The sequence below is a fragment of the Chiloscyllium plagiosum genome, chromosome 3 (genome assembly GCF_004010195.1).
Source record: "Chiloscyllium plagiosum isolate BGI_BamShark_2017 chromosome 3, ASM401019v2, whole genome shotgun sequence".
In the NCBI taxonomy this organism is placed as follows: Eukaryota; Metazoa; Chordata; class Chondrichthyes; order Orectolobiformes; family Hemiscylliidae; genus Chiloscyllium; species Chiloscyllium plagiosum.
Genome location: NC_057712.1, coordinates 92,527,507 through 92,545,594, shown reverse-complemented (window position 1 = coordinate 92,545,594; position 18,088 = coordinate 92,527,507). Strand labels below are relative to the sequence as shown.

Genomic DNA, 18,088 nt, shown 5'->3' with positions numbered 1-18,088 from the left:
TTACTTTTTCCAGTGAAGAATGAATTGCCTGAAGAATACCTGGAGCCATATTATGACTTGTTACGGTCCAATGATCTGGAAGTGCAGAGGAAAGCTTCTCTGTCACTGGTCAATCTCTTAGTGGAGGGTAATGGTGAGTGGGCAACATGTCTTTACTTCTTAACATCATAATGTACAACAGGAAAAATCAAAACCAAGATTGTAATGAGTTGTTGAGGAAAAATGTTCAGGAAGAATGGAGCATTTAATCATGTGAAAGGCAGTAGAAAGAGTGAAGAGTCTGAGGAGGGTGAAGAGGGGCCATTAACCATGGATCACAGTTACAGAGAATTTGTGTTAGCATTCAAAATGTCTTGGCCATTTTCTCTCTTCCCACAAATAACTTATCTATGTAAAATGCCTAATTCCTCATTCTGCCATTGAGCATGGTGAGAATTAGGAACTATCCTTTGTACTAAGGTTCACTGTGACTATAAAGAAAACAAAGTAGTTTTATCATTGTAACAAAAAAATTGCTTGTTACAGTTTTTCTGCAATCTCTTTAAACTTGTCAGAATTTCAAAGGTACACTTTTAAATATCGTTGGAAAGAAAGACACGTTGCCAAAGCTTTTCGTCTTGCACTCATCAGAACAAATGCAAGAATGCCAAATATGAAACAATTGCAACATCATATATTCTGGAGAAAACTGTGCAGATTGATTGGCAAGTTGACTTACCAACCAATCAACACCTTTTCTTCTATGGTATACATTGTTGTGATCATTTGAAATTTAGCAATTTTGTGATTGGCTTGATGAGTGCAAGACAAAAAGCTTTGAAAACATACTTATTTCCATGTACAAGCCAATCCTGTTCACCACAAAGCCAAACACAAGATAAATATGACAGCCTGCACCAGGCTTAGAACCAACAAAAACCTGAAACATCCGGCCATAAGCCACATAAATGATGTCATTTGTACTTTACATAAATTTTAAAACATTATTGCTTTTTTGAAGTACAATAGAGCACCTCTGTCTGATCTCTAACCAAGACCATATTTCATATCAGACTCCACCTTAAGACATCATGTGCTCGGATTTCCATGTTGTGCCCAGAAATGGAGTACTAATGGCACAAACAAGACGGAAAACAGCTACATTATCTCCCCATCCATCATAGGCCAAGTGACAATGATAGCAGATGCTTGGCTTTTTAATTAGATTGAATATCGTCGAGTATCACTTATTTTAGCTCAAATTAAAAATTAGATGAGGCGCTCGTTTTTTTTCTATATTAATTTCCTGCTTCAGTGTTTAACTAATTCACCTAACATTTGGCTGTATACATGTAAATATAAGCACTGACCTTTTTAATGTGAGTGCTGGAATTCAAGCTTATTTACACTACTGAAAAAGAGAATGCTTTCTTATCTCTCGACAAGGCCAATATAACTTTAGGCGAAACTTGTATTTATGATCTATGTCACCTTCCTTTATCTATTATTTTTACAGTGAACAAAGAGACAGTGGTACAGGTTGGACTGCTGGAGCCCATATTGGAGCTGCTTCATTCTGGAGATGCCACTGTACAGTGCAACTCCTGTGCATGTGTGGCCACCTTAGCTACTTCGGGTATGTATACAGAATAGGAAAACTACTAAATTGTGCTCTCGTAAGAACGTAGAACAGTACAGTGCAGTACAGATCTTTCGGCCCTCGATGTTGTGCCAACCTTTTATCCTACTCCAAGATCAAACTAACCTACGTTCCTTCATTTTACTCTCTTCTTGTGCCTATCCAAGAGTTGCTTAAATATCCCTAATGTATGTGATTCTACTAGCACTACTGGCAGTGCACCCACCACTCTGTGTAAAGAACCTACCTCTGACATCTCCCCTAAACCTTCCTCCTTTAATTCAAACATTTATTGCTACTGTACGTGGACAATCTTCCATTATGAGAGTGAATCTCATTTGCTGGCTGGAAGCCACTGAGAGATTCCTTGCTGCATATTCCTAGGAAGGTCTGCTGGACCTCCTGCTAACCAGTCAATCAGAGAGTTCTCAGAACACTGATTGGCTTTCCTCTCGATTGGGATTTGAGTGGAAGAGCCACAAATTATGTTCAGTAGGAGCTGCCAGCCAGTTAGAGGCCATAGCAGCTTCTGTGCTCAGCAGTACCATATAGGAGCATGCTCCTGCCAGAAAGCTAACCATGAAATTCAAGGATCCAGAAGGAACCTGATCTGATCTATCTGGGTGAAGGGTAGAATATCCAGGGGTGCAACTGCAGAGGAAGGGGGCAGGGGGTCAGAAGTAAGAGCTCTCAGCGAGCAATGCACTGCCCTTTCTCCATCACCTCAATCAGGCACAGAGTGTCTTTGAGGGTACCACACTTAGACATTGCACCCACACCCACATGCACTCAGACTCCACACCACCCCAACACCCCACACACCCTCACCAACAGCCTCACGTACCCTCACCAGAACCCCCACACAGCCAGACTCCACACAACACTAATACCCATATCAACACCCCCCCCATACCCAGACTCCACCCCACATCAATACCTTCACCAACACCTACACACACCCAGACTCCGTCCCACACCCAAACCCTCATACTGACACTAGTGCTCAGACCAACACCCTACACCCACATTCCCACACCAACACCCCACACCCATGCACCACCACACTCTCACCCACTCTGCTGCTGACATCTCTGTACGCATGTCCCTGTACCCACTCCCACATCCCTGTAGCCACATCAGCTTGCTGCTGCAATGCTTTTGCTTCCAGAAAGGCCACATGATAGCAGGACAGTTTGTCAATCCAACAGTGAGAGTATTAAGCCCTTAAGTAACTCTTCAAGTGACATTTTAAAACCATCTCTCATTGTTAACTGTCTCCCTTGGCCCTATGACTGGTGGTCTCCCCTGTGCACCTTCCATTGATCCTTCCATTGACCAGGATCCTTCAAATGCTGCCGACAAACATGAACTTCAAGTTTCATTTTCCTACCTCTCTACCAAGCCAGGCCACCTCTTCAGCCACTTTTTCTATTAATCCCCTTTTTAAGTTGAGCCCCATATGCCATGAATCCAGGCAGGATTGCTGAGATTAGCTTGTGTGGATCTGTGCTTTGGGCAGGCCAGCAGGCCATTGAGACTTCATCCCTAACACTATAAGCATTTAAGGACAAGATAGCTGACTGCATATGGTTGAGATTTCTCATAAACTGATGAACATGGAAAGGCATCATCTCGAACTCTGAAAGTCAAGGCTTGGGTGTTGGAAATGCAGTTGGGTTCATGAGCTGACATTTTGAGATTGTGAACTCTGAAGCAACAGCTCTCTCCCCAACCACCAACATCACTATTACTTTTCAAGGGTCTTCTCCATTTTCATCACTTACCAAGGGGTCACAACAGTTTTCAGTTGGGGTCACAGTGGGAAAATGTTTGGGAATCACTGCTGTAAGTGGTTAAGGATATGACTTTTTATCATTCATTCATCGGATGCGGGCTTCACTGGCTGGACCAGCATTTGTTGCCTATCCCAGTTGCCCACTTGCCCCTGAGAAGATGGTAGTGAGCTGCCTTCTTGAACTGCCACATTTGGTGTAGGTACACCCACAATGATGTTAGGGAACACTAAGAATTTGCACCAGCACCACTGAAAGAACAGCAATGCAGTCCCAAGTCCAGAAGGCGAGTGGTGTAGAAGAGAACTAGTAGGTGGTGGTGCTCCTATGGATCTACTGCCATTTTCCTTCTCAATGTTAGTGGTTGTGGTGCTGTCTTATGGAGCCTTGGTAAATTTCTGCAATATTTTTGTAGATAGTACACACTGCTACATGCATCAATGGTGGAAGGAATGGATGCTTGTGGATGTGGTGCTGCTTTAGCTTGGATAGTGTGAATTTTCTTGAGTGTTTTTGGAGCTACAGACAAGTGGGGAGTATTCCATCACACTCCTGACTGCCATGTAGAGGGTGGATTTGAGAATCAGGAGATGAGTAACACTAAAGGATTCTTAGCTTCTGTCCTGCTGTGTAGCCACTGTATTTATATGGTGAGTCCATTTGAATTTCTGGTCAATGGTAGCCCCAAGGATGTTAACAGTAGGAGATTCAATCATGGTAAAGCCATTGAATGTCAAGGGGCAATGGTTGGATTCACTTTTGCTGTAGATGGTCATTACTGGCACTTGTGTGGTATGAATGTTAGTTTTCACTTGTCATCCAAGATATTGCCCAGGTCTTGATGTATTTGAAAATGGGCTGCTTCAATATCTGAGGAGTATGATTGTGCAATCATCAATGAAGATCACCACTTCTGACCTTATGATGGAGGGAAGGTCACTGATGAAGATTATTGCACCTAAGATTCTATCCTGAGAAGCTACTGAGAGATATCCTGGAGCTGAGATAACCAGCTACCACAACCATTTTCCATGTTTCTAGGTAGGACTCTAAACAGTAGAGAGTTGTCCACTTAACCTATTTATTTTAGCAATTGCAGGGCAACTTACTAACATTTTCAGTCAAATGTGACCTTGATGCCAAAGACAGTCACGCTTGACTCTCCTCTTGAGTTCAGTGGTTTGGTCTGTGCTTGAACCAAGGTTGTAGTGAGGTCAAAAGCTAAGTGGCCCTGGTGGAACCCAGACTGAATATCAAAGGGCAGAGTATTGTTAAGCAAATGACACTTTGTAGCACTGTTTGTGACCCATTTCTTTACTGATGGTAAAAAGTAGACTGTGGCAGTAATTTTGTCTTGGTTTTATGTATATACACGCAATTTTCACGTCATGTAGGTACCAGTGTTGAAGCTATATTGGAATGGTTTGCCTTGGGATGTAGTATGTCTGGAGCACAAGTTTTTTGTACAATTGCTGAATATAGCCTTTTCAATATGTAATGCCTGCAATCATTTCTTGATATCACATGGAGTGAGTCAAATTTGTTGAAGACTAGCATCTGTGATGCTTGAGACCAATGGCAGAAACTGATATTGATTAGCACTCAGCCCTTCTGGCTGAAGATTGTTGCAAATGCTTCAGGCTTATGTTTTGCACTGATGCACTAGGCTTCTGCATTATTGAGGATAGAGATATTTGTGGAGCCCTGTTTTATAGCTTGATCAGGTTGATACTCATTTTAAGTGTGCCTGTTCTGCTCCTGGCATGATTTCTTACAAAGTTCATTGAACTAGGGTCAATCCCCTGGCTTGCTATTAATGGTCACAAGGGGATATGCTGGGTCATGCGGCTGCAGATTGTGCTGGAGTACAGTTCTGTTACTACTGATGACCCATGGTGCCTCATGGATGCCCAGGCCTGAGGTGCTTATTTATTTGAAGTCTATCCCATTTTGGACAGTGTTGGTGCCATCCAATAAACAATATTCTCAGTGAGAAGACAGACTTGATCAGCTCAACTAATAGTACTGCTGCCAGTTGGTGATGGCCATTGAATTCCCTCATCCGCAGTACACCTTTTGGCCTTGCCACCCTCAATGCATCTTGTAAGTGGCATTAGTAATGGAGGAGAACTGATCCATCAGCCAAAGGGAAATGCTAGATGGTAATCAGCAAGAGGTCTCCTTGCCCATGTTTGATCTGATACTTGAGACCTCATGGGGTCTGAAGTCAATGTTGAGGACTCCCATGGGCAAATCGTTCCTCACTGTATATTACTATGCTGCCGCCTATAGTGGATCTATTCCAGTGGAATAGGATTAGTGATGGTATTGTCTGGGACATAGTCATACTCACAGAATCATACCTAGCGGACAAAGTCCAACTGTTCCTTTACAGGTCTGTGAAACAGTTCTCCTAAAGATGGCAGACCATGTATAAATGAGACTTCTTAAGAACCAATGAATATGGAATGGCTTCAGCCCTAACATTGTGACTGTTTGTGCAAATAATCAGGTTTTTTTGTCTGAAGAAGCCATGTTAGTAAAGACGTTTGAACTTGCTGGAGTTGGAGAAAGATATGGACTTCACCAGGTACATGTCTCCAGTACAATTAGTTTGTAACCAGAGGGTAACTCCAACAGGCCGCTGTTGATAATAATATTCAAGACATGCAAATTAATGCAGAAGAGACTCTCACCAATTGTGATCGGGAAACCTGATCTGCCTGAAAAATTCTGAGAACTTAATAACCGTGGGAATGTGACATTTGTCCTTCTGCCCAATTAAGATTCATTCACATCCCCCCCCCACTCCCGCCCACTCCACCCTATTCAAAGCTTTGCCATTCTCAGAAGATTCTGCCATTGGAACGATTTGTGCACAGAGACCAATAAAGACCAATAAAGTTACAACTGATAGGAAGACAAAACATTGTCCATTACCACGCCTGGCTCTGTCCTGGATGCCTTAGCAGACTGGACTAACCTGTTATTCTGTTTAATTCTTCAGTAAGTTTTTTTTTGTGTGTGTGAATGATAACAAACCGATGCATAAGTTGAAATGTTGTATCTCTTTGAAATGCTGATCGTTGGCTTGTGTACAAGCTCCATATCGTTCAGGATTCAGACCAATAAATAAGTTAATTCCTCTAAATGCTAAAATGTCATTCAGTTTGTATGTTGAGACTCCTCTTGAATTCTGTTAATACCATGTGCAATAGTGTTAACTTGTTAAAATCGTTTAACTAGCTCCTGTTTACTGACTGTTGATCTTCTTTACTATTTACCCTTCAGTTTTAAACAGAAATGCCATTGCTTCTGAAGGGGCAATTAAATCTCTTTTGGGTCTTGCAAAGTCATATGATCCCAGAGTGCAGCAAAATGCAGCAGGTGCCATCCTTAACCTTACAAGATCAGGTAAATTGCAACAAGTTTGGCTTAAGCATTGGAAAATCATGTCATTCACTGTTCTATGTAGTGTGTCTTCCATTTAAATGTGTATACGTATTGCAGAGTTGGACTTAATAGATAGAAATAGCCTACACACTGAATCTTGTTCCGTAAACTGAAATAGAAACAAACTCTTCAGCATGCAGATCATAGTGCTAACTGCCTTTCTGTTTTACTTTTGTGTCATTTCTTTAATAAACAGTATTAATTCACATTTATGTAATTCTTCTAGCACAGAAAGCACAGCCACCAGTGGTGTAAAAGGAGTGAGGGATGCACAAGAAACATGAATTGAAGACATACAGAGTTTTCTCATAACAGAAGCCATTCTTAAAAATTCATTGATTGGATGTGGCCTTTGCTCATTCTAATTGTCCTTGAGAATGTTGTTACGACACGGGGTAAACCTTCTGCTAATTTAAACCAGCAACACAGAAAGGATTCACCCCGTGCTGTAATGTGTTAAAATTCAAGAGGCAAAGAACTATCTCAAAAGTCACTATTTAAAGTAAAAATTAACAACTTTTTAAATGACCAATAGAGAATAATTAACTAACAACTATTTACAACTCTTTTCTCTAAACCTATCTTTTACCTTCCCCTCTACAATACTGGTCCAATAAAAATCCCAATTACAGTTTACAAAAAAAAAAGCACTTTCAAAACCAGTCAGCTTTGCAGAGTGTCCTCTGTAGATTTTCCTCTGTCTACTTTTCTTGTTAGGGATTCTGCTTCACAGGTCTTTGATAGATAAAGGTACCTTTTTAAGAGTGCAGATGTTTCTGCAAGCAGTCTCTCTAGTTGTTGATGCTAGCTGCTCTTTGCCACTCTGGGTGACTGTTCAAAATGTCTGATATTTATACCCCAAACATCGGATCATTTCATTGATTTAGTGTTGTCAAAATGTTATTTTTTCAAATTCAATCAGATTTTGGTAACTTGGGGCATAATTTAAACTGGTTTGCCAAATTCGAATTTGTTTTTATATTCCAGCAACACAGCTCTTAGCTGTTTTGACCAAATATTACATTGTTACTTTGTTCCGGACTCTCTGTTTCTCTAAGCCCTTGCTGGCTTTTCAACTCTCTTAAAGGTACAGTACCCCTAAATATTTATAACAACGTGATGGTGAGCTGTCTACTTGAACCAGTGCAGTCCATTTGGCAGAGGTGCATCCACAATACTGTTGGTTAAGGAATTAAAATTTGATGAAAATTTTAAATTTAACACATTAGTGAAGGTCTGCCACAATGGCTTAATAGGTTGCAATAACAGTCTTTTATGACGCAAAATTTACAACATTTGAACCTCAGTTTAGAGTCAGTCAGGACATTGAAGTTCTAAGTAATTGGCTTCAACCTGCAGACATGTTCTTTACTAGTAACAACTCACAAATACTTCAAAATTTTCTTTTCAAGAAAATACTCAACATTTGCTATGTAAGGAGGGAGCTCTGCCTGTACTAATCTTACAGCTACAATCTCCTGATTCCGAAGTCCAGGTAAACAGTTAACAATGCTCTCTCATTTACTATCATTTATAAGAGACTGGCAGAGTGATGCATTATAAGGAAATGAAAAATTGTGTGAATATCCACTCTTTAATCCAGCATTCATTGTGAAGGACCAGTTCGTTAAAGGAACTCTTCAAAATAGGTTGCTACTAACACCCCCAATTCCAGTAGCTGTGCAGGTCAGGTGAATTGGCCATGCTAAATTGCCCATAGTGTTAGGTGCATTAGTCAGGAGTAAATGAGTGTGGGTGGTGTGGAAGGTTATTGTGGATTTGTTGGGCCGAAGGGTCTGTTTCTACACTGTAGAGAATCTAATCTCATCTAATCTAACCAGTGAGTATTTGAGTGGGGATTTTCTCTTCCAAATAGAGGTTTCTGCAGGCTGCCAATATCCAAATTGCTTCACTGATGTATGTCTGTCATCACTCATGACAAACAGTTTTGCATATATGTTGCTGTTGTGGACTGTATTTAGTGGTGTCTTCTGGGAAATCTTCGAATAATTTTATAAGTGATGTTGAAGCCTATGGGTAAAAATGTGGCTCCAATGTGATTGCTGAAATCTAAGTTCTCATTTATGTAGAGACTTCAGATGTAATTAGGTGGCTGAGTAATGTTGGTACAGTGCATGCTTTTATGTTACTGGGCACATTTTTTGGATTCAAATCCCACAATCTGAAGTTGAACTCGGTAAACTAAATCAACTTGGAATAAGAAGCAACAATCAGTAATTGACAGTAATCTTAAAGTTTTTAGATTTTTGTTAAAACCCACATAGTTGACTAATATTGTTTAGGGAAAGAAATCTGCTGTGTTTACATGGTCTTGTCCATATGTGACTTCTAACCCACACCAATGTGGTTGACTTAAATGTTCTTTGAAATGGCCTGGAAAGACATCAGGTTTTATAAAACTATTTCAAAAAAAAATCCATACAAATGAAACATGATTGACAGGTCACTCAGTATCAAACTGAGCAATGTTCTGCTTCTCTATCACCTGCTATTTCTCAGATGGTATCTGACAGGTGTGGAGTTTTAAACGTGTTTGCCCACATTTCTTAGATTCAAAGCTCTGCTAATGGTTTTCTACCCAACACCCACATTGTGAATTCTAAATCAAATCTCTGGGATTAACACCAGATGTCATAATTATTGAAGTATAAAACTCCAGTATATCTGCACCAGTAAAAGAGTGAACTAGAGATCAAGTTGTAATTAGTAATTCTTTGAGAAGATCACAATCATATAAGATCAGCAGTCATGCAGGTTTGAATCAGAGATATAATGTGACTCATCCTGATCTTGAAATGTTATATTTTGACCATTATTAACTGTCTGTTATTCACTCAATCAGTTATTTAAGACAGCAATAGCTCTCATTGAGAGCTTCCACAAACTGTGAGAATCAACTCCAAGTCCCAATCACCAGGAAAGGGGTTAGGGACTGACATCTAGCTACGGAGTTGGCAGCTATTGTGTACATTTCTAGTGGTGCGCAACCTGTCATATGAAAGTGGGTTTTAGAAGGGTATTGTCTTTCAGACTGAGATACCTGGGCCCACTTGCTTACACATCAAGCATCTTGTCCTTTTGTGCTGCTGAACCAGTTCAGTCCAGTCTAGCATTGTTACTACCTTTCCTATCATTGAGGCCTCGGGCTGAGTGAATGTAGGGACATTCACAGCATTCACTAATCCTCCAATCAGAAGCCATTTTTCTCTTTGTTGTTTGCTGCTCAGTAAGTTAAATCTTTCAGCAGTAATCTCTGAAGAGAAGTGGCCTCTGATTTCCTAGGTGAATCTGTCACCTGACAAGGGCTTATGCCCGAAACGTCGATTCTCCTGTTCCTTGGATGCTGCCTGACCTACTGTGCTTTTCCAGCAACACATTTTCAGCTCTGATCTCCAGCATCTGCAGTCCTCACTTTCTCCTGTCACATGACACCCCAGTATTGGCAAACCATGTCATTGGATGGCAGGGCCCCTCTGCAGGCCACAATATTTTCCTCAGGCACTTTTTGGACAAAGCTGCTCTAAACCATACAGTCCATGAAGTTCTCTTTACTGTAAATTTGTATTCGTTATCTCTAAACTGCTATGAATAATGTGTCATCACAGGACTACATTATTATTTCTTGATGTTGGGTTCAAGGTTCACATATTCTTTCACAGCAACTGAAATGTGCCACATCTTTAATGAAGCTCAATTTCACACTCAAGAAGCAAGTTTCATGTTGGCACAAAACACAGAAATAAATTTAATCCAGCTATGATGGAACGAGTATATTGGATAAAAATAAAGCTTGTTAGCAAACGGGGATATAAACATCCTTGTGCAGGAGCTTTGGAAGGAGTAGTACAATTTGTTTAAGAATGGCGAACTAGGGTACAGTGAATCTCAGGAGACAGATATGAATGAAGAAACAACACTGGCAAAGTTTTGCATGTTATTACATTGCATTTACAGCACAGTTAAAGGTCTTTGGTCAATCAGTTCCATATCAGTATTTATGCACCACAAAAGCCTTTTCTTTAATTTAGCCCCACTAGCATGGCCTTCCATTCTTTGCTCCCTTAAGTGTTTACCTAACTTCCTTTAAAATATAGCTTTTGTCTTTCCTGGAATAAATCATTTTACACTTTCTCCTTTTCACAATATAGAGACAGGAACAGTACTCGGTACTTAATCTGTGGCCTAATTAAGATTCTATCCATCTATAAAATGAGATCTGGGGCTGTGTTTATTTATCTTGCAACTTTTCTTGGATTTTTGTATCAGTATCCTTGGTTCCCTTTGCTGTCTCTATCCCATTCTAAGGAATCTGTGAACTCGAGAATGAGCATTTTAAAATTGAAGCATTGCCAGATATAGTCCAATCAGGAGAGGAATCAAAGAGTCAAGAATTGGATAGCAAAGGTATTGCTGCAGATTGCAGCAGTTGGACTGAGGCAGAGGCTGAAATAGAATGTATTTGAGAGGTGTAGGTAAAACATTTTCAGGAGAGAGAACATATTTGGTGGATGTTTCCCGTTTACAATTATGATTTGGTGGCAAGTGAATTCCATGGTCCAGAGAGAATTTTCTCACGTTATTTTCCATCTTCCACCTCATTAATTGTGCAATTGTGTTGCTGGGCTGTGATTCTGCGAGAATTGCTGACAAGTGAGGTGGAGGAGCTTGCTGCTGAAGGGACCTTTCGCCTTACACACCTTTGGTTCCACATTAAAAGCCCAGCTGAACTCCACTATAGTCTCTGCAAGCCAAAAACAACAACTACCATGTCACAGAAAATGTTGCAGGGGAAAGGCAACCTAGTTCCCTGCTTCCAAGGCAGGGGATCTGGAGGTGCAGGTAGACAGAGCAGTGCAGATGTTGCACAGACCTTTATTTTGAGAACTGCCAAAGGAAAGCATCAACAGACCCTGCCAGATTGGATAGAAATTACAGCCTGAGACACTGCTGTGTTCCGCGATAGAGGGGATACCCACCCTGTGGAGATAAAATAATTAATCTCCTGTGCTCCACAGTGGTAAGTCCCATCATTTTCTGTTTGCTACTTCGCACACACAGCTATCACTCATCCTAATACAGCCACTGCATACCTGTCTCATCAACCCTCAGTATTGCATGCGCCATATCCACACTAGGTATCACTCACCTCATCCTCCAAAGCTACTAACCCCCTTGTCCTCTGTGTGACTCCCTCACTCACTTCTCTGGCTCATACATGATCGCTAACTGCTTTTGAATCCTCTTCCATCATACTCAGTCCCACCCTCTGTTGCACTGCAGGACAAACACTGCAGGATAAGCCAGCCCACAAACTGGGCAAAGAATTTTGGTGGGAGGGGGAGGTGCAAGGGTGTGTGGTGACAGATATGAGGCTCCTCAATGAGGAGAAAATTCTGGGTTTAACCAAGGAAGAGGAACACCATGTGGGGGTGGGGAGACATCAGTGGGCAACAACTCACTAAACTTCACTGTAGCGTGCTGTGCTGCTCTCCCATTATCACAAGTGAAAACTTATTCTTGCCTGTTCAGTTTTATCAATCTTCTGCAATTTAATTCCCTCTCTTCTCCTTCGTAAGCACTCAGGAACTCTCTGCTAAGAAGCAGTGCCTTCAGGTATCACCTTTACCTCTAAGGAGGGGAGCACTGAACACTCTGAGGATACACTAACAGGGTGGTCAGTGGCAGCCTCAATCAGCTCAGAAACTTGCACCTCAGTGGGTATTCTATTGACATTAGACTCAGAGCACAATTTGGTGAGCTGATCACTGACCTGCCTCCACAGCCAGTGGAGGGACAAATGACCAAAAGGCTAAGGCAGTCTGAGAACTATTGGAGACCAGGCACCTGCTAAACACCAGTCAGAGGGCATGCCCCTGTTCCTAGCCATTAATGACTTTGTCAAAATGCCCAGGAAAATCAGGCAGGTTTTCCAGAGGCTATTGGTAAGCTGGAACGAAAGATGAAGGAGCCCACACACTTTAACATTACTGTGCTGGCTCCAACATGTGTGTGCCTGGCTGCCGGTATAGACTAGGAGAACGGTAGGACTGCAGATGCTGGAGATCAGAGTCAAAAAGTGTGGCGCTGGAAAAGCGCAACAGGTCAGGCAGCAGGAGCAGGCGAGTCAGCATTTTGGGCATAAGCCCTTCAGCAGGAATGGATAACGGACTTTGGCCCCACTCCAGGGAGACAGGATGGTGCCATCATGCACCCACAGGCACACCAGTAGCTTCTTCTCAGGTCACTCCAATGGTGTACAGTGCCTCCAGATCCTCCCTGCCTGGAATCCCAAAGTCCACAGCAGTACAACCTGAGCAGAGTTAGCCTGTATCTGGGTAGGAGGCTTTCAGCAGGGTTTGGGCACAAAGACACCAGGAAACAACCACTTGAGCCTTCCAAACCAACCACTGAACAAGCTCCTTCCATTTCAGGACTGCATTTCGATGTGGTTGAGGGGCAGATGAAGAAGAAAAGTTACTGAGGTGGCACATGCACTACACCATAGTGAATAACAAATCACTTTTGTAAATATATTTCCACACGCACTGTTAAAATGCCTACTGTAGTATAATTTTCACTGTTTGACCTGATTAAGTCACCCCCATATGAGCGATGAGCAGACTCTTCATAAGCCTTGTCTGTCTATACACACTCTTGTTCATTGAAACGTTGCCAATAATGGAAGGATATACAGGAGATTCCTCAGGATTTCTGCAAACCGTTTGACTGTCATGATTGAGTTCACTGAACAACACGCAGATAGCATTTCCTAATGGATATCTCAAGAGTTATCTAACTTTAGCACCATGCTGTGTCACTACAATGTCTCACTGCTGCATTTTCCCAATCAATCATGTAGGGCAGGATAGCTATTAATACTTAAAAATGGGACAACCCGACAATATCATGTGTACGATCACGTGGAAAACAAGACATTTATTCAAAATGTTGAAGACTACAAAAATAACAAAGATCCACAAAAACAACAATGTTGGCATATCCTTTGTACTGAACAGGGGCTGTTTATCAGAATAGCAACAGAATCACAAACAATTAAACAAAATCTAAACCTAACTCATTCGTCTTGGGAGCAGGTTGTAATAAAATTGTCTGTGGTGTCTTGGTTCCCACAATTCATGGCTACGTCATGCTCTCTTGGACAGTCCTCTGAATCAATATCCTAATCCACAGCCACATTATCACCTTCGGAAGATTGCTGTGTCCCCCATTTCATCTGCATCCTGGATGCCTCTGTAATAGTCTGTAACTGAGCACTAAAGATCTTTTCCGCTAAGAAAGCAATGTGACCACACGAGGCTGACAGCTTGTCAGTCAGTGCTGAAATCAGTGTGCTCTATGTAGCACACAGAGCAGGCAGCCTCCAAGTAAATTCAGTAACCAAGTAAATTCAATAAGTGCTTAAAAACAAGCTAAGTGTGATAACATGCATGTCTCCACGTCAGCACAAAAGCATCTTGCATAGATGCATGACCTGGAAAAACACACAAGCCACAGGTGTGTGCCAGCTCAAAAGTAAAGTAGTGAAAGCCTGAAGTGGTGTCTGAGATGGTCTGAGTGCAAGCGTGGTAATGTGGTAATGATGTGGGTTGATTTTTTGACACAGAGTTGCATTGATAAAGGTTTGAGGAGTATGGTGGCCAGGCAGGAACATTGTTCTGAAGAAGCAGTAGCATGATGCTGGGACAAGCAATCATAAGCTGCAGCCAAGAGGTACCCATTGTTTTACCTGTCAGGAATTTGTGCCGTCAAATGCAGGAGAGGAGATTGGAGAGTAGAATGTAAACAGGGTGAATTAAGTTTTAATGTGATGTAAATGTATGAAAATAAGGAGGCTGCCACTCGAGGGCAAGATTCCAAATTGCCATTTAAGACTCGTAGGGAAAATGTTTCTCCATGTGAGAATCTGATTTTTTTCATTCTCTAACCCATTTTTTTCTTACTCACCATGACACTTGAGGGAGGGTGCATTCGGCCCATGGGGTTGTGAAATAACTGCACATAGGCTGGTATCCCATCACCAGGTCAACCTTTATTTACACATTCAACGTACTTGGGCTCTGACCAGCCAGCTTAGAGACAGTCCCTTGAGTGAGAAGACTCTCTGAGACACCTGTTTATATTTTTTTTCCCACATCACCTGTGGTTGTGTGTGTGTACCGACTCAGTAAAAAAAAACCATTGTGCAAGAACTTTGTATTTCCTCCATCAGGAAAGAGACTCCTGTTCATTTTTTTTTTATTAACCCTCACACTACCACCTAAGTGCGGTAGTGCTTATTTTTTCCCTAGCACCCATGGTGTGTGTGTGCAGCCAGGGTGTTGGTGGACACCGCATGCTCCTTCTCCAAGGACACCCGGGCCCTAACGTAACTGCGGAGAGACTCCTGTTCATCTCTATCAGCTGGGGTTCCCTGATTGGACATAGTTAACAGCCCCAATCAATGATCTCATACTCAATGTGATCCATCTGTCCAACGTCATTCCAATTAGGCCTTCTTTTTTCCTGTAGCTTCTCCTGGGATGTTTTCGCCCCAGGCCCGGTTCCTCCAATTCTGACTCATACGCAGGTGGCGTGTACTGGACTGTATATGTCTCTTGCGCCCGAGTATCTCAGGAGAAGTTCCTCCTCTTCAGGTTAATATGTTATTGAAGCTGCCACATCAGCTGCATCCATCTTGGATTTTAAGGTCTCTCTGATACAAGATGGAGGGGGGGGTTTAGAAATCTACTCCTGGTGAATTCATCCTGGCAAATCTCATAACTAGGCCTGGGGATGGGGTTAGGAGGGAGTATGGGTTTTGTTTTGTGTGTGTATTTAGTGAATATGGGAATTAGCAGGCATGATTGTGGGTATCACAGAGACATGGCTGCAAGGAGATCAGGGTTGGGAACTAAATATCCAAGGATATATGTCTTATCAAAAGGACAGGAAGATTTCGAGAAAGCCTTTGACAAGGTGCAGCAGCACAGGAGGCTGCCAAATAAGATAAGAGTCCATGGTGTTAGAGGCAAGGTACTGGTATGGATAGAGGATTAGCAGACTGCCAGAAGACAGAGAGAAAGGATAAAGGGATCTTTTTCAATTTGACAGTCGGTGATTAGTGGAGTTCTGCTGGGTGAATGTTGGGACCACATTGCTGCCAAGTTTGCAAATGGCACAAAGATAGCTGGAGGGATAGGTAACATTGAGGATACGGGAAGGCTGAAGAGGGACTTGAACAGGCTAGGAGAACGGGCAGAGAACTGGCAGATGGAAGACAATGGGGGAAATTGTGAGGTTGTGTACTTTGGTAGGAAGAATAGAGGTGCAGACTATTTGCTATACTAGGAAAGGCTTCAGAAATCTAATATTCAAAGGGACTTAGAAATCCTAATTCAGGATTCCCTTAAGGTTAACATGCAGGTTCATTTAGCAGTTGGGATGGCAAATGCAATGTTAGCAGTCATTTCAAGAGGGTTTGAATACCAGACCAGAGATGTACTGCTGAGGCTTTTTAAGTGTCAAAAAGGGTAGTGCTGGAAAAGCACAGCAGGTCAGACAGAGTCCGAGGAACAGGAGGGTCGATGTTTCGGGCATAAGCCCTTCATCAGGAATGTGGACAGGCAGGGGTGTGAGATAAATAGAAGGGTGGGGATGGGGAGAAGTTCGGTAGATGCAGGTGCGTGGGTAATTGTGATAGGTCGGTGGGGAGGATGCAGCGGATAGGTGGGAAAGAAGATGGACAGGTCTAGAGGGCGGTGTCGGGTTGGAGGGTTGAGGTGGGGGGTTGGGAAGATGAAGAAACTGGTGAAGGGCTGTGTGGTTGAAGGGTCCAAGGCAGAAGATGAGGCATTCTTCCTCCAGTTATTGAGTGCCTTGGATTTGGCAGTGTAGGTGGCCCAGAACTTGCATGTCCTGGGGGGAAGGTGGGGGGGATGGAAATTGAAATGGTCGGCCACAGGGCGGTGGGGTTGTTTGATGCGTGTCCCAGAGATGTTCCCTGACACATTCCGCGAGTTGGGATCCTGTCTCCCCGCTGTAGAGGAGGCCACATCGAGAGCAATGGACTCAGTAGATGAGGTGGGTCAATGAGGAAAATCTCTGCCAGATGCAAAAAGATCCCTTGGGGACTCTAAGGCTCTGGTTTGAGCCCCATATCTATGGAAGGATGTTCTGGCACTGGAGAGTATTCAGATTCAATTGGCTAAATGGCCTAGTTCTGTTCCGATATCTTAGGGACTTACAGAAGGAAAGGTAAGAGCGCTCCAAGTCGGAATGTTATGTGACTTTCAGAAAACCTTGCAGGTGGTGGAGCTCCCATGCATTTGCTTTCCTTGTCCATCTAGACAGTAGAGGTCATGGGATTGGAAGATGCTTTGAAAAGAACATTGCTGAAGTACCACAGTGCACCTTTTAGATAGCACACCTGATGGGGTGGAGCCAATCAAATAGACTGGTTGAACAAAAGTTCTCCTCATTTGAGAATTGTTATTGAATCTCCTGCTTTGGGAATGCAGACAAATCACATCAACCATGATCTGTTCAAAGGTAGGAACAGGCTCCAAGGGCTGGATGGTCTACTCCTGCTCCTTGTTTGTATGTTTGTCCCTCCCAGCACAAACCTCACAATTCAGGGCACCAGGAACTGTTTGGTTCAAGTTTAAGCAAGCAGCTAGAAAGGCTTTAGATCAAGTCCAAAACTATTAACCTTTCTATTTAAAAAAGATGCCAGATGTTGGTTAATGTTGGAGAAGTTTATATTTATTATCAATCCCTAGATGCTTTTAAGAAGTTTGAAGCGATGTTTTTGAGCCACTGCAAATGCTCAAGGTATATGTTTTGCCACAGTGCTGTTAGGTAAGGAAGTTTTTGGATTATAACCCAGAGATGTATGTTCAGCTCAGGGTGATGCATGACTTGAAGGGAAGGAGAGAGCTGATGGTACACGTATGGTCATGAAGCCCTTCTCTTTTTAAATAGTGGAGGCTGCAGATTTGGGAGGTGCTATATTAAAACAACTTACTGACGTGCTTCTTGTCGATGGTGAAGAATTATTCTACCAATGTTGTCATGGGTAATTGCATCTGTGACAGTTAAATTAACGAAATGAGGTTAAGTAAGTTATCCTCTTGTGTTGGTTCCCTTTCCACCTGCGATAAATTACCAGCTGGTATCTACGTTCTTCGAGATATGGAGAGCTTAG

At 42.4% G+C, this 18,088-nt stretch overlaps 1 protein-coding gene across 4 annotated transcripts in view; it reads left to right on the top strand.

Annotated features, from left to right (window-relative positions):
* Positions 1-18,088, top strand: part of LOC122547436 (vacuolar protein 8-like) — a 77,260-nt gene that overhangs the window by 12,444 nt on the left and 46,728 nt on the right. For all 4 annotated transcript variants that reach the window (XM_043686067.1, XM_043686080.1, XM_043686073.1 and 1 more), the window contains exons 4-7: positions 14-133; positions 1,496-1,615; positions 6,703-6,825; positions 8,277-8,359. In XM_043686067.1, coding sequence (XP_043542002.1) covers positions 14-133; positions 1,496-1,615; positions 6,703-6,825; positions 8,277-8,359 — 446 coding nt within the window. The remainder of the gene's footprint in view (positions 1-13; positions 134-1,495; positions 1,616-6,702; positions 6,826-8,276; positions 8,360-18,088) is intronic.